Source organism: Cheilinus undulatus, linkage group 4, assembly GCF_018320785.1.
Source record: "Cheilinus undulatus linkage group 4, ASM1832078v1, whole genome shotgun sequence".
In the NCBI taxonomy this organism is placed as follows: domain Eukaryota; kingdom Metazoa; phylum Chordata; class Actinopteri; order Labriformes; family Labridae; genus Cheilinus; species Cheilinus undulatus.
The window spans coordinates 1,028,389-1,043,016 of NC_054868.1; the positions used below are offsets into that span (position 1 = coordinate 1,028,389).

Below are 14,628 nucleotides of genomic sequence, written 5' to 3' on the forward strand. Positions count from 1 at the left end.
TCTTCAAAGCATTGAAAACATTCCACCCTTGCCTTTAAAGATGATGACTTCAAAGTGTTAAAAAAATTCCACCCTTGTCTTTAAAGATGATGTCTTCAAAGCATTGAAAACATTCCACCCTTGCCTTTAAAGATGATGACTTCAAAGTTTTAAAAATATTCCACCCTTGCCTTTGAAGATGATGTCTTCAAAGCATTGAAAACATTCCACCCTTGCCTTTAAAGATGATGACTTCAAAGTGTTAAAAGAATTCCACCCTTGTCTTTGAAGATGATGTCTTCAAAGTGTTAAAAACATTCCACCCTTGCCTTTGAAGATGATGTCTTCAAAGCATTGAAAACATTCCACCCTTGCCCTTGAAGATGATGTCTTCAAAGCATTGAAAACATCCCACCCTTGCCTTTAAAGTATATGTCTTCAAAGTTTTGAAAATCTTCCACCCTTGCCATTGAAGATGATGTCTTCAAAGCATTGAAAATATTCCACCCTTGCCTTTAAAGATGATGACTTCAAAGTGTTAAAAAAATTCCACCCTTGTCTTTGAAGATGATGTCTTCAAAGCATTGAAAGCATTCCACCCTTGCCTTTGAAGATGATGTTTTCAAAGCATTGAAAACATTCCACCCTTGCCTTTGAAGATGATGTCTTCAAAGCATTGAAAACATTCCACCCTTGCCTTTGAAGATGATGTCTTCAAAGCATTGAAAACATTCCACCCTTGCCTTTAAGGATGATGTCTTCAAAGCATTGAAAACATTCCACCCTTGCCTTTAAAAATGATGTCTTCAAAGCATTGAAAACATTCCACCCTTGCCTTTAAAGATGATGTCTTCAAAGCATTGAAAACATTCCACCCTTACCATTGAAGATATTGGCTTCAAAATGTTGAAACATTTCACCCTTGCCATTGAAGAGGATGTCTTCAAAGTGTAAAAATATTCCATCCTTACCTTTCAAGATGATGTCTTCAAAGAGCTAAAAACATTTCACCCTTGCCTTTGAGGGTCTTTAGATGTGGTTCTGGGTTCTTCTGGGACCTCCTGGATGAGTCGTCCATGTTCTCTTGGAGTCGTGTCGGTAGGCCGACCTCTCCTGGGAAGGTTCATCACTGTTCACAGTTTTCTCCGTTTGTGGGTAATGGCTCTCAGCGTGGTTGGCTGGAGTCCCAAAGCCTTAGAAATGTCTTTGTAACCCTTCCAGACTGATGGATGTCAGTGACTCTGTTTCTTATCTGATCTTGAATTCCTCTAGATGGGTCCATGATGTGTTGCTTTCTGAGATCTTGTGGCTAATTGATTTTGAAGACCCTACCAGTCATAAGCTATTGTGGGATCTCCTTCTCTGAGACAATGAGAGAGTAAATTAGCCAATCAGCATCTCCAGAATCAACCATTCTGCTTTAACTTAGTGGTGGTGAATCCCTCCCTCCTTCTACAAACATGTTCTCTTCTTGCTCCATTAAACCAACATGGCGGTGGCCTTACGTCTATGATTATGCAGCCTGTGGTTTTAAATGAAGCTTAAACTTTACCCCTATTGTTTCTGTTCAGACTCCCCTGTAAGACAAAAGCGAGCGTTTGAAGCCCTGATGTTGGTGATCAGCTGCTCTCGCTCTCTCTGCTGGTTAGTCTCTCAGCCCCTCGCTCTCTCAGCTGTAAATCGATGTGAAAGCCATCGTGTCCTGTTCTGCTTGGCTGTGCAATAATGAAGGCGAGAAGAGAAACGACCTGCCGAGGCAGCTCTCACCTCCAAACCCGCCAACTGCAGCGGAGAGCCGCCTCACATCTCGCTCAGCAGCAGATGAACCGACGACTGTGGGAGACTCTTAATCCTGGGTCAGAACCAAAACACCGATTTGGGTCAAAGCGGACAAAACTCTGCTGATTAATTCACTTTGTTTGAAAGTTTCTCTGAGACAGGCTGAGGAAAAAACAACATTTTTAAAGGCTTCTTTATGTTGACAGGATGGGGTAGGGACTCAGGCTTTACCCTCCCCCGCTGATTTCCAGAGTCCCGTCACTCCTTCAAACAGAGAAAGTATTGTGGTTCCCCTACAACAGGGGTCCAGACTGTTCCACTGAGGGCCCAACAGAAATATATCCAGATGTTAGGGCCACTTTAATAGGGGCCAAATTCTGAATTTAGGCCCAACCTGAGGGCTGAACAGGGTCAATATTTTAACTGTCAACCTCATTTTCACCAGTGATAAATTATGGGGGAAAAAAACGTAGCACTGATAATAAATGATTCTGAGATTTTAAAAAGTCAAAATGACTAGTCTAAAGAATCAAATTCAAAGATAAAAGACAAAATAATTTGTTTAAAAGGTCAAAACACTAACATTTAACGTCAAAATAATGTTTTTAAAAGATTAATATATGAGGTAGAAACTTAAAACCCTGATTTTTAAAAGTCGTAATATTAGATAAAAATCCAGATAACAAGTTTTAACGGTAAAAATACAAGATAGAATTCAAAATCATGAGTTTTAAAAGTTAGATTATAAAATTCAAAATCATGTCTCTAAAATTTAAAAAAATAACTGAAATAAATGTCAAAATGATGAGGGTTAAAGGTCAATCTATGTGATAAATTCGAAACTGTGAGTTTTAAGAGATACAATTCAAAATAATCTGATTTAACGGTCAAAGTATGAGACAAAATATTTAAATCTGTGTCTAATAGGTCAAAATTAGGAGTTGAAAAGGTAAAAACATGAGAAAATTCAAAAGCATGAGTTTAAAGGTCATGATATGACTTTAAATTTTAAATTGTGAATTAAAAAAGTTGAAATTTGAGATGAAAAAGTTAAAATGAATTAAAAATTGACTTTAAATCTAATTATTTCTGCTCTTTACTTTTTCTTATTTTATGACTTAAATATATTTTAAACCATCATGGTTCAAGTTAACTTTTATTCTGCAGTAAATTTGCAGAGCTCATACTGCTGTTATAACAAAAATATGATTTGACCTTGTGGGCCGGGTGTAACTGTACCACAGGCCGGATTTGGCCCCCGGGCCTTGAGTTTGACGCCGCTGTGCTAAATGCTGTTTGATAGGTGACAAGTTAAATAGACGGTCATTTCCAGGTTTTTAGGGACACCATTCAGATTTCAGGGCATCCTACTGAGCCTTAGCTACCACTGGCTCCGCCCCTGGAATATTATTGGTGCTGCTATTTGCTGTTGTAACCTATCAGGGAGTTAGAAAACAAGCTGTTATTTTTTGAATGCCGATATTTTTAACATGTCTCAGTTAAGTCACAAGAAAACACATCATATCAATTCTTCTTGTCAAAATGTTTGTTTACAGAATTCGCATGGTAGTGCCACCTTGTGCTGAAACTATGAAGTATAATTCAGTTAGGCACAAGCTCAAACGTGGCCAAATTTCCACTTCTGTGGTCCTGCACATGAAATGAGGTGAACAGAAGCTGTTTTTCGTGCAGCTTTGAGGTGAAGGTGAGGGATCGTTGTTCTTTCCCTGTAGAGTTTGTGTTCACGCTCTGATTTATAGTGTTTGTCTCAGGGGAACATTAACAGTTCTCTCACGTCTCTGTTCTCATCTCATCTGAGAGCTCTCTGATAGACCCGTCCGCCGCTGCCGCCTCATCCACACCAGCCAATTTCAGCCGGTCAGGAGCTCATTGATTGGCTGCTGGTGCAACATACTGATGACATGGCCGCTCCTCTCTGTCGCTCTGACACGCCACGACTCTGCTGTCAGAGGTCAGCGCCCCCCCGACGTTAATGCTTGTTACAGAAGTTCATGTGATTATTTTACAGCCGGCTCAGCTGTAACTTTACCTTCACTTCCTGTACCACCTGCAGCCTCAGCAGTGAGAGGTGATCACACCTGGACAGCCTCGCCTCGTCAGCTAACGATCCCTCAGTCAGACATTTCACATGTGAACGTGGTGATAAAGAGCTGAGTTTATGCAGAGATGGTCAGAATTTACAAAACTTCCTGATCATTGGTGTAAAAAAGGAGCAAAGCTTTACAAAGACAGGTGTGTGTGTGTGTGTGTGGGGGGGTGGGGGGGGGGGGGGGTCACGTTTGGTCCAGGTATGCTTCCACTTCATTTGGTCAGTGTGAACACAGGACTACCAGACCCAGATGTGCTCTGATAAGGATCTTTATCCCCTCATTTAGAATTAGAAAACTGATATAACAGCGCCTATAGGTGTATTCATCCCTTTGGATGTTTAACACTTTTATTGATTTTATAAATCAATCATGGAAACTGGAAAATAAATATTCTCTAAGCCGTAGTTCTCGGTCAGACTGAATAAGATTGTCCTGCAGGATTCATTTTCCTCTCTACATTTACAAGCCTTCCAGGGCCGGCTGCTGAGAAGCATCCCCACAGTGTGATGTTGCTGAGAAGCATCCCCACAGCACGATGCTGCCACCAGCGTGCTACACAGTAGGAATTAGGGCTGAACAATTTGCCAAAATTATCTAATTGCAATTTTTTCCTGCAATATTGCAATTTGAAATGCGATTATTATTTAGAAAAAAAATATCCCTCTGTGATTTTGGCTACTAAATCTTATTGAAAATGAAATAAAAAAGATACTTGAAGGTTTTAATAATGAAGCAGTGATACTCAACGTGTGGCTCTTTTATGTCTTCATTTTAATTATTCCCCCACAAAACCTTAAAAAAGGGAAACTTTTTTGCACTTTTTCACCCATTTCTTCACTTTTCACCCATGTAAGCTACCTTTTGCCATTGAATACCACGGTTTTTCCAACTTTTTTGCCCATTTTTGCCTATTAGGACTATCTTTTGCCATTTAATACTACTTTTTCCCTACATTTTTGGCCCTGTTTTTATACTTTTTGCAACTTTTTACCCATTTTCTGCCACTTTTATCCCATTTTTGCCCCTTTTCACCCTTTTTCTCTGCATTTTCACCCATTTAAGCTACTTATTGTCATTAAATACCACTTTTTCCTAGTTTTTGTCTATTTTAGCCAACCTTGACTGCTTTTTGCCCATTTTAGTCATTTTCACTCAGTTTTTTCAGTTTTGCCACTTTTGTACCAGTTTATGCCAACTGTAACTCATTTTTTGTCACTTCTCACCCATTTTTGCTACTTTCTGACCTTTTTTTCACTTTTACTCCCCATTTTTGCCCCTTTTCACCCATTTTTGTTGCTTTTGACCATTTTGCCACCTTTAAATTCTTTTAATTGCTACCTCAAGCTGTTTTTGCCACTTTACACCTCTTAGATTGTGGCTCTTGCAAAGGTATTTTTCAACAAAATGGCTCTTTGGTTGAGCAGGGTTGAGTAACACTGGTATAAAGTATAAAAAAAGAATAAAAAAGTTGTATCAAACTGGTATTTTGACACGTTTCAGGTTCAAGAAATATTGCACTGTCTGTGATTTAAAAATTGCGGCATGCCATATTGCGATTCAATCTAATTTGCGATTAATTGCCCAGCCCTAGTGGGGATGGTGTGTTTGTGGTGATGTCAGTGTTTGGCGTCTTGTCTGATGATCTAAAAGCTCCATTCTGGTCTCATCAGACCAAAGAACTTTCTTCCTCTTGGCCATGGAGTCTCCCACAGCTCAGTCCTTAAACCGACTTTAAAGTGTCGAGTTGGCTGATGTAAGTCTGATGGTCTAGCCTAAAACTCCATTGACTTACTTGGTCATGTGGCCAATATTCACAGCTGATATCTTTTTAAAGCCAGAATATTGGCTGTAAATATCAGAAATGTTCATACAACCTTCTGGGGCCGGCTGCTGAGAAGCATCCCCTCAGCATGATGCTGCCACAGTGGGGATGGTGTGTTTGTGGTGATGTCAGTGTTGGCTGTCTTGTCTGATCAGCTCCATGAAACGTCACATAGATGCAGTATTCATGAAAAAGGAGACCCGACCAAGTACTGAGAGATAAATGAGCAGAATTTACCAGAAGGTCGTTTCTGCATCATAAATCCTTTCTTGGACTGATGTTTGTGATAGAGGGTTTTTGATTTTTGTGAGTTGAACTGTTGAGATTAAAGCCAGAGAGTCTGAAATATTTCATTTTGTGTGAGATAAATCTAGAATAAATAGCAGTCTCACTTCTTGAATGAAATCACAGTGAAGAGTAACTCTTAAATGACGCTGTATTGCTGTAGGGGTGAAACCGCCTCAGCCTGTTGGTTAATTGTCCTCTGGTTTCCTCTCTTGTTGCAGATCGTCTTCAGGAAGATCAGTGATGTGAAGCGTGAGGAGGAGGAGATGCTGAAGAGGAAGAACGAGGCTCCTCTGAACCTCCCTCCGGATCACCCGGTCAGACGACTCTTCCAGCGTTTCCGGCAGCAGAGGGAGGCTCGCCTCGCCTCCGAGCGTGTCGCTCAGGTTGGCGGTGACGTGGAGAAAGGTGTCGTTCACCTGGAGCAGGCCAGAAGCCCGGAGGTCCTGGCCTCCACCAGTATCGTTATGGTAACAGAGAGTCCAGCCACGCCCCCTACCTCCACATCTACTGCTTCCTCTTCTACCAGGACGTCCAGCAGGGTCATGCTGCACGCTCCCGCCACGCAAAACGGAAACCTGGTTGGCTGCAAATCAGCAGAACCCCCGAAAGCTAAAGGCTGGGGTCGCTTTAAGGAATCGGTCGTGAAGGCCGAGTCCTGGAGCAGCGTCTCCAAGGCCGAGTCCATGGAGACGCTCCCCGATAGGACTAAATCTCAGGACGAGATGTCCCTCAAGAAAACGGACTCCTGTGACAGCGGAATCACAAAAAGCGACCTCCGTCTGGACAATGTGGGCGGGGCTAGAACGCCACAGGAGCAAAGCCCGGTCCAGTCCGAGGAGAAGAGGGTCTTCTGTCCGATTCCAGAGCAGAGCCTGCAAGCGTCTTTCCTGGAGCTGAAACAAGAGCTGAGAGGAGACATCAGGTCTCTGAACAGCCGTATGGAAGCGCTGGAGGCTCAGCTGGCTGAGATGCTGCGGCTTCTCAAGTCCAGGAAGTCTTCTGGATCGTTCTTTGAGATCTCCAGGCCCCCCTCTCCGGACTCTGATAAGGACAGCTTCTCCTAAACTGGAAACACGGGGAGAAGAGCTGGACTCGTTCAGATTTCTAGTGTCAGAGAGGAGCTTCTGACCGCAGTGTGGTCCAGGACGATATCATAGCTAAAGCACTTTGACTACGTAGCATCAGTCCAGGAGACCGATGTGAATCTAAATGAGAGGGCTGATTTTTACTCTGACCAGAGACTACAGAGCAAAACATGGCAGTCACTGAGGCACCTTTGGTCCTCCTGAAGGTTTGGAGCCTTCAGACCTTCGTATGATATCGGCAATAATCAAAGATGGCTTTAACGTCGCTGTTCTTACAGGACTCTGGCACTGTGATGACAGGAAGTGTGTTAGGATTTGATTTGGTGGGTTTGCTTGGTCCAGTCATTAGTGTATGCACTGGTTTAGAAGAGCCAGGGTTGTTTATGGAGTCCATGAAGGTTCTCAGTAATTCCAGAGTTCCGATAGGAGTCAGAGACGATCCCGTTGATGATGCTAGTCTGTGTGATTGGGGAAATAACGACCAAGTTTGATGGTTTTGGTGTAAGAGTCTAACTCACCAGACTTCAGTGCTCTTTACTCCAAGAACCTGGATTAGGGATTCATGCAGACTAACCACTGTGGTTCCAGACTTTAGGAGAAGTCTGATGTTGGGGATTGGTAGCATTTTTATATCTGGTATGAATAGAGAAGATGAAATGCAGTGAGGTAAAAATGAGGCGCCAAATGTGTCCGATGTTGATGTTTCGTTCCAGCCAGACGACGGGTTAAGACACAATTATGTTCCCGAAATGATACAAGCAAATCTGCAAGTTTGAACAAAACAATAGTCTATTCTCATTTACAAAGCTGCAAGAAAGTATTTCCCCTTCCTGATTTCTTTTTTTTTTTTTTTTTTTGGCTTATTCTCATGCTTAAATGTTCCAGATCATCAAACTAGTTTAATTTTAGAAGGTGATACTCAATGCGTGGCTCTTTTATTATTTTTTGTTTCAATCACTATTCCCCCAGAAAACCTTAAAAAAGGGAAACTTTGACCTGACCTGACTCAGTCTGTTTCCAGCACTTACACAGCTAATTGTCAACCTTTTTTGTCTGTATATTTCTATTGCTAATGCAATTTCTAATGCAATTTTTGTTCACCTTTTTTCCCCACTTTTAATCCATTTTTTTAACTTCTTTTTTTTGCCATTTTTCCCCCATTTATGCTGCTCTTTGTCATTAAATGCCTCTTTTTCTCATTTCTGCAACTTTTCTGCTTTGTACCCATTTAAGTCACTTTGTCTTAATTTTTGCTTCGTTTTGCCGCTTTTTGATCATTTTTGCCACCTATAACAAATTCACTGCACCACCCATTTTTTCCACCTTTTCTCTCAATTTTTTCCTCTGTTCACAAGTGTTAATTTCGGCGACTAAAACTATGACTAAAACCTTTTTTTCCATGACAAGAACTAGGCTAAAACTAACAAAAATAGATCTGTGATGACTAAAACTAGACTGAGACTAACAAAAATAGATCTGTGATGACTATAACTAGACTGAGACTAACAAAAATAGATCTGTGATGACTAAAACTAGACTGAGACTAACAAAAATAGATCTGTGATGACTAAAACTAGACTAAGACTAACAAAAATAGATCTGTGATGACTAAAACTAGACTGAGACTAACAAAAATAGATCTGTGATGACTAAAACTAGTCTAAAATGTAATGTAGTTTTCGTCAGACATTCTAAATCTGTGATATTTCTCCACTGTGGGTAAATCTGTCAAATACAATACATCTGTATCTATTCTGTCTCTCAGCTGTAGAAAGCAGGGACCCCAGGTTTAGCAGAGTGACTAAAAGTAAAGACTAAAATGTGAGGACCTTCATGGACTAAAACTGAAAAGGGTAGAAATGACTAAAATGTGACTAAAACTAAAATGCATTTCATTTAAAGACTTAGACTAAGTTAAAATAGCTGCCAAAATTAACGCTGCTGTTCACTCAGTTTTGCCACTTTTTTTGTCACTTTTTGACCATTTTTGCCACCTTTAACTTATCTTATTGCCACTTTAACCCTTTTTTGCCACGTTTCACCACTTAGATTGTGGCTGAGCGGGGTTGACTAACACTGCTTTAGACAGAGATAACCTGATAAATACAAATGTCAGTTTTAAACGATGATAACACATCATGGAACCATCTAAAGAAATTCAAGAACCGATGAGACACAAAGTCACTTACGTATATCAGTCTGAGAGCCATTACCCACAAACGGAGAAAACTGTGACCAGTGGAGAACCTTCCCAGGAGTGGCCGGCCTACCAACATGACTCCAAGATAACATGGACGACTCATCCAGGAGGTCCCAGAAGAACCCAGAACCACATCTAAAGACCTGCAGGCCTCACTGGCTCAGTTAAGGTCAGAGTTCATGATTCAACAATCAGAAAGAGACTGGGCAACAATGGCATTATGGGAGAGTTCCAAGACCAAAACCACTGCTGAGCAAGAAGACTGAATGAAAACTATTCTGCAGAGAAGAGTGGGACAACATTCCTCCACAGTGATGAGAAAGACTCACTGACAGTTATCACAAACGCCAAGGATGTAACATCCAGTTATTAAGGTTAGGGGATGACTGTTTCACACAGGACCAGGTAAAACCCTTCTTCAGGCTTTTGTAACAAAAATATGTGCCCCTGGTCTGTCCACAATCCCCCAAGAATCAGAAAAATCCCCCCCCCCCTCCACCTTTCAGAAAATATGTGCTGAAACAAGCCGTTCTCAGATTTTCCCCTTATGATGTCATGTGGGGACTTAGCCCCGCCCCCAGGTTTAGTTGGCCCTCCCTACTTGGAAGAAAGATCCTTCCTCCTCTCCTGATCTCAGCAGAGCCACATCCATTAAGCCACATCCATTTCCTGAGAGGGGCGTGGTCAGGGGTGGAGTCAGACAGCCCAGGGCTGAAACAGAGGGGTTTTAGACACGTAGAAATCCAATACTGGAGTGTTTTCACAGCAACAAACTTCACAGGCAGGTTTTAGGGACCTCTGAGACTGATATAAACTTATCTTATAGGGGACAATTATGACCTTTAATAAGTGAAATCATCATTTAAACACTGGCTTTAGTATTTTCTCAGGTTATCTCTGTCTGATATCAACATTAGTGATCCAAGCATTTAAATATGAAAGCATAGTAAATAGTAGAAAGCTGTCCTATCCCGTCTGAAGACTTGAGCTGTGACGTGTCAACCATGGTGACCATGCGGCGCCTCTTTCCTGATAATCAGAGAAAGCATTTCCTGACAGGAGAATATCTGAGGTGTGTGTTTGTTTGTATCTTGTGTATCCCGTGTAGCTGTGATATAATAATGCGTCATAATATGCAATTATTGCCATGTTTGCTGTTTGTACTGAGCTGGGAGGTTGTTGGCGTCTGTCAGCGCCACCGGCGTCCACACTGATGCACTTTGGTTGTCTGTTGTCTCTGCATGACGCTGGTGTCTGTCTCATTTTTTAAAGAAAGACTGAACTCACACTGACTCTGCCTCGCTGCTTACACCTGAAGGACTAAACGTCGCTACTTTCTGCTGTGGCTCACGTGTGTGTAACGACCACCGTCCGTGCATGAAGAGCACCTCGATGTTTCAATGGTACGACGTCTTTATCAATATCACGTATGCACTGTTCTGGAACATTCTCATTGGGGAAAATCTCCAGAAAAACTCGTAATAACCACTGATATATTCTTATTTCTGTTCCTCACTATGAAGAATAAAACTGTATCAGCACTGAGTATTTATAAAAAATACATGAAACAATAAATGATTTTATACTTTCTACTTCAGCTTGGTTTTCATTTTTATTTCACATCAGCAATTTCACTGCTCTTTAAGAATCCTGCTTTAAATGATGGAACAATGCAAAGCTGCACACCAGATCTATTAAGCTTCTAAAACCAGTAACTACAGAGCTTTAACCAGTAACTACAGAGCTTTAACCAGTAACTACAGAGCTTTAACCAGTAACTACAGAGCTTTAACCAGTAACTACAGAGCTTTAACCAGTAACTACAGAGCTTTAACCAGTAACTACAGAGCTTTAACCAGTAACTACAGAGCTTTAACCAGTAACTACAGAGCTTTAACCTGTAACTACAGAGCTTTAACCAGTAACTACAGACCTTTAACCCATAACTACAGAGCTTTAACCAGTAACTACAGACCTTTAACCCATAACTACAGAGCTTTAACCAGTAACTACAGACCTTTAACCCATAACTACAGAGCTTTAACCAGTAACTACAGACCTTTAACCCATAACTACAGAGCTTTAACCCATAACTACAGAGCTTTAACCAGTAACTACAGAGCTTTGACCCGTAACTACAGAGCTTTAACCCGTAACTACAGAGCTTTAACCAGTAACTACAGACCTTTAACCCATAACTACAGAGCTTTAACCCGTAACTACAGAGCTTTAACCCGTAACTACAGAGCTTTAACCAGTAACTACAGACCTTTAACCCATAACTACAGAGCTTTAACCCGTAACTACAGAGCTTTAACCAGTAACTACAGAGCTTTGACCCATAACTACAGAGCTTTAACCAGTAACTACAGAGCTTTGACCCGTAACTACAGAGCTTTAACCCGTAACTACAGAGCTTTAACCAGTAACTACAGAGCTTTAACCAGTAACTACAGAGCTTTAACCAGTAACTACAGAGCTTTAACCAGTAACTACAGAGCTTTAACCAGTAACTACAGAGCTTTAACCAGTAACTACAGAGCTTTAACCAGTAACTACAGAGCTTTAACCAGTAACTACAGACCTTTAACCCATAACTACAGAGCTTTAACCCGTAACTACAGAGCTTTAACCCGTAACTACAGAGCTTTAACCAGTAACTACAGACCTTTAACCCATAACTACAGAGCTTTAACCCATAACTACAGAGCTTTAACCAGTAACTACAGAGCTTTGACCCATAACTACAGAGCTTTAACCAGTAACTACAGAGCTTTGACCCATAACTACAGACCTTTAACCCGTAACTACAGACCTTTAACCCGTAACTACAGAGCTTTGACCTGGGTTAGTTCAGTAGTAGTTCATGCTAACAGCAAATATTTGGACAGCATCCTTTCTTCCATCCTTCTTCTCTCCTCAACATTGTTTTCCAGCGCCCCCTCTGGGATTCTGAGGTGTTCCCAGGCCAGATGGGATATGTAATCCCTCCAGCGAGTTCTGGGTCCACCCCGGGTTCTCCTCTCACTGCCTGGAAGACCTCCACAGAGAAGTGATCCTGATTAGACAAAAGCAGCAGCGGTTCTTTGCTGAGATCTGTCCCAATGTCCGAGCTCCTCCCCATCTCTAAGGCTGAGCCCAGAGGAGTCTGAGCAGTCTCATTTAGACCGTTATGACCCATGATCTCATTCTTTTGGTCATTACCCAGAGTTCATGATCATAGCTGAGGGTTGGCACAAAGATCGACTGATAAACTGAGAGTTTTACCTTCTGGTTCAGCTCCCTCTTCACCACAGGGGTCCAGTACATCTCCAAATTCTGCTCCGATCCACCCGTCCATCTCTCGGTCTGTTCTACCCTTACTGTGAATAAGACCCAGAGGTACTTGAACTCCTTCACTTGGGGCAAAGACTCTCTCCCCACCTGGATAGAGCAATCCACCAGTCCCTGTCCTTGTACTTGATGGTGCTTATTATCAGACCAGCCTTTCTTTTTCAATAGATTTTTAGAATTTTAATACCAGAATGGGTCAATAATCATCTCTGTAGAGCAGTGATACTCAACACATGGCTCTGGAGCCACATGTGGCTTTTTTATGTCTTAATCTGAAATATTCTTCCCCCAGAAACCCTTAAAAAAGGGAAACTTTAACATCACAAAGTATCCATTGTATGTCCCATTAATCGGTTTGTTTCCCACACTCTTACAGTAGCTTTAATTGTCGACTTTGTCAACCTTATTTTTATTCGGTATATTTCAGTTGCCCTCCTTTCCATTACTACACCTTTTTTCATTTTTATTCCCTTTTTACAGCCTTTAACCTATTTTTGCCAACTCTTTTTGACTCTTTTCGCCCATTTTCCACACTATTATCCTTACTTTTTGCACACTTTCCCCACTATTATCCTGCTTTTTGCCCATTTTCGCCACTATTATCCTGCTTTGTGCACATTTTCGTCCCTTTCATCCTGCTTTTTGCCCATTTTCGCCAATTTTATCCTGCTTTTCACCCATTTTCAGCCCTTTCATCCTGCTTTTCACCCATTTTCCCAGCTATTATCCTGCTTTTCACCCATTTTCGTCCCTTTCATCCTGCTTTTCACCCATTTTCCAAGCTATTATCCTGCTTTTCGTACATTTTCAGCCCTTTCATCCTGCTTTTCACCCATTTTCCCAGCTATTATCCTGCTTTTCACCCATTTTCAGCCCTTTCATCCTGCTTTTCACCCATTTTCCCAGCTATTATCCTGCTTTTCACCCATTTTCAGCCCTTTCATCCTGCTTTTCACCCATTTTCCAAGCTATTATCCTGCTTTTCGTACATTTTCACCACTATTATCCTGCTTTTTGCACACTTTTGCCACTTTTATCCTGCTTTTCACCAATTTTCCTGCTATCATCCTGCTTTTCGCCCATTTTCGCCACTTTGATCCTGCTTTTTGCCCATTTTCAGCCCTTTCATCCTGCTTTTCACACATTTTCGCACTTTTATCCTGCTTTTCACCAATTTTCCTGCTATTATCCTGCTTTTCGCCCATTTTCGCCACTTTGATCCTGCTTTTCTGCCATTTTTTTCAACTTTTTTTCTCCCAATTTCTGCCACTTTATACCCATTTTTGCCATTTTATGCATATTTTTCCCCTGTCCACCCTTTTTGGCACTTTTTCACAATATTTGCCACCTTTAACTCATTCTAGGTGCCACTTTAACGCATTTTTCACCACTCAGATTGTGGCTCTTGCAAAGGCATTTTCAACAATGTGGCTTGTTGGTTTAGCAGGGTTAACACTGCTGTAGACTGTTTGGCTGCACTTGAGTGCATGCATCCAAGTGAATCAGCCTAGAGCTAAGAGGCTTGCGGGGCCTCTTTAACAGCTTTTCTCCCTCAACTTTTGTAAAAGTGGGTGGAGCTGGCGAGAAGCGAAACAGTTCCACCCACTTTTACAAAAAGTTGCTGACAAAGAAAGTCAGATTAAGGGCCAGATTGTCAGCGTCTGAGTTCTGGTAATGAGGTTGGCTCTGAGATAAATGATCCAGGTCTTCAACTGTTTCCTGTAAGGGCTAATAATGGCTCATTATTTATTCTGTTTGTATTGTTTGTTTCTAAACAGGCCTCTAAATAAATCCAGGTTTATTACTGCAGAGATGTGTACGTTTTAACTCCTGATTCTTGGTCTCATCTGAAACCCTGAACAGGAAATACTGGATATAAAATAGGGTAGAAATAAAAGAACATTCCGGTCGGGTTCCACGCTAACATTCCATGGAATATTTGAAATCTCTGCGTCTCCTCCTGGATGTTTTCCAACCCGACGGGGAATCCCTGAACCTCCCCCTCCACTGAAAATCCATCTGCAGAGCTGG

General features: G+C 41.5%; 1 protein-coding gene across 1 annotated transcript in view; it reads left to right on the forward strand.

Annotated features, from left to right (window-relative positions):
- LOC121509045 (potassium voltage-gated channel subfamily H member 1-like) overlaps positions 1 to 8,519 on the forward strand; it is an 85,824-nt gene extending 77,305 nt beyond the window's left edge. The window contains exon 11 of the mRNA XM_041786243.1: positions 6,198 to 8,519. Within this exon, the coding sequence (XP_041642177.1) occupies positions 6,198 to 7,043 (846 nt within the window). The 3' untranslated portion in view covers positions 7,044 to 8,519. The remainder of the gene's footprint in view (positions 1 to 6,197) is intronic.
- The last annotated feature ends 6,109 nt before the right edge of the window (positions 8,520 to 14,628 follow it).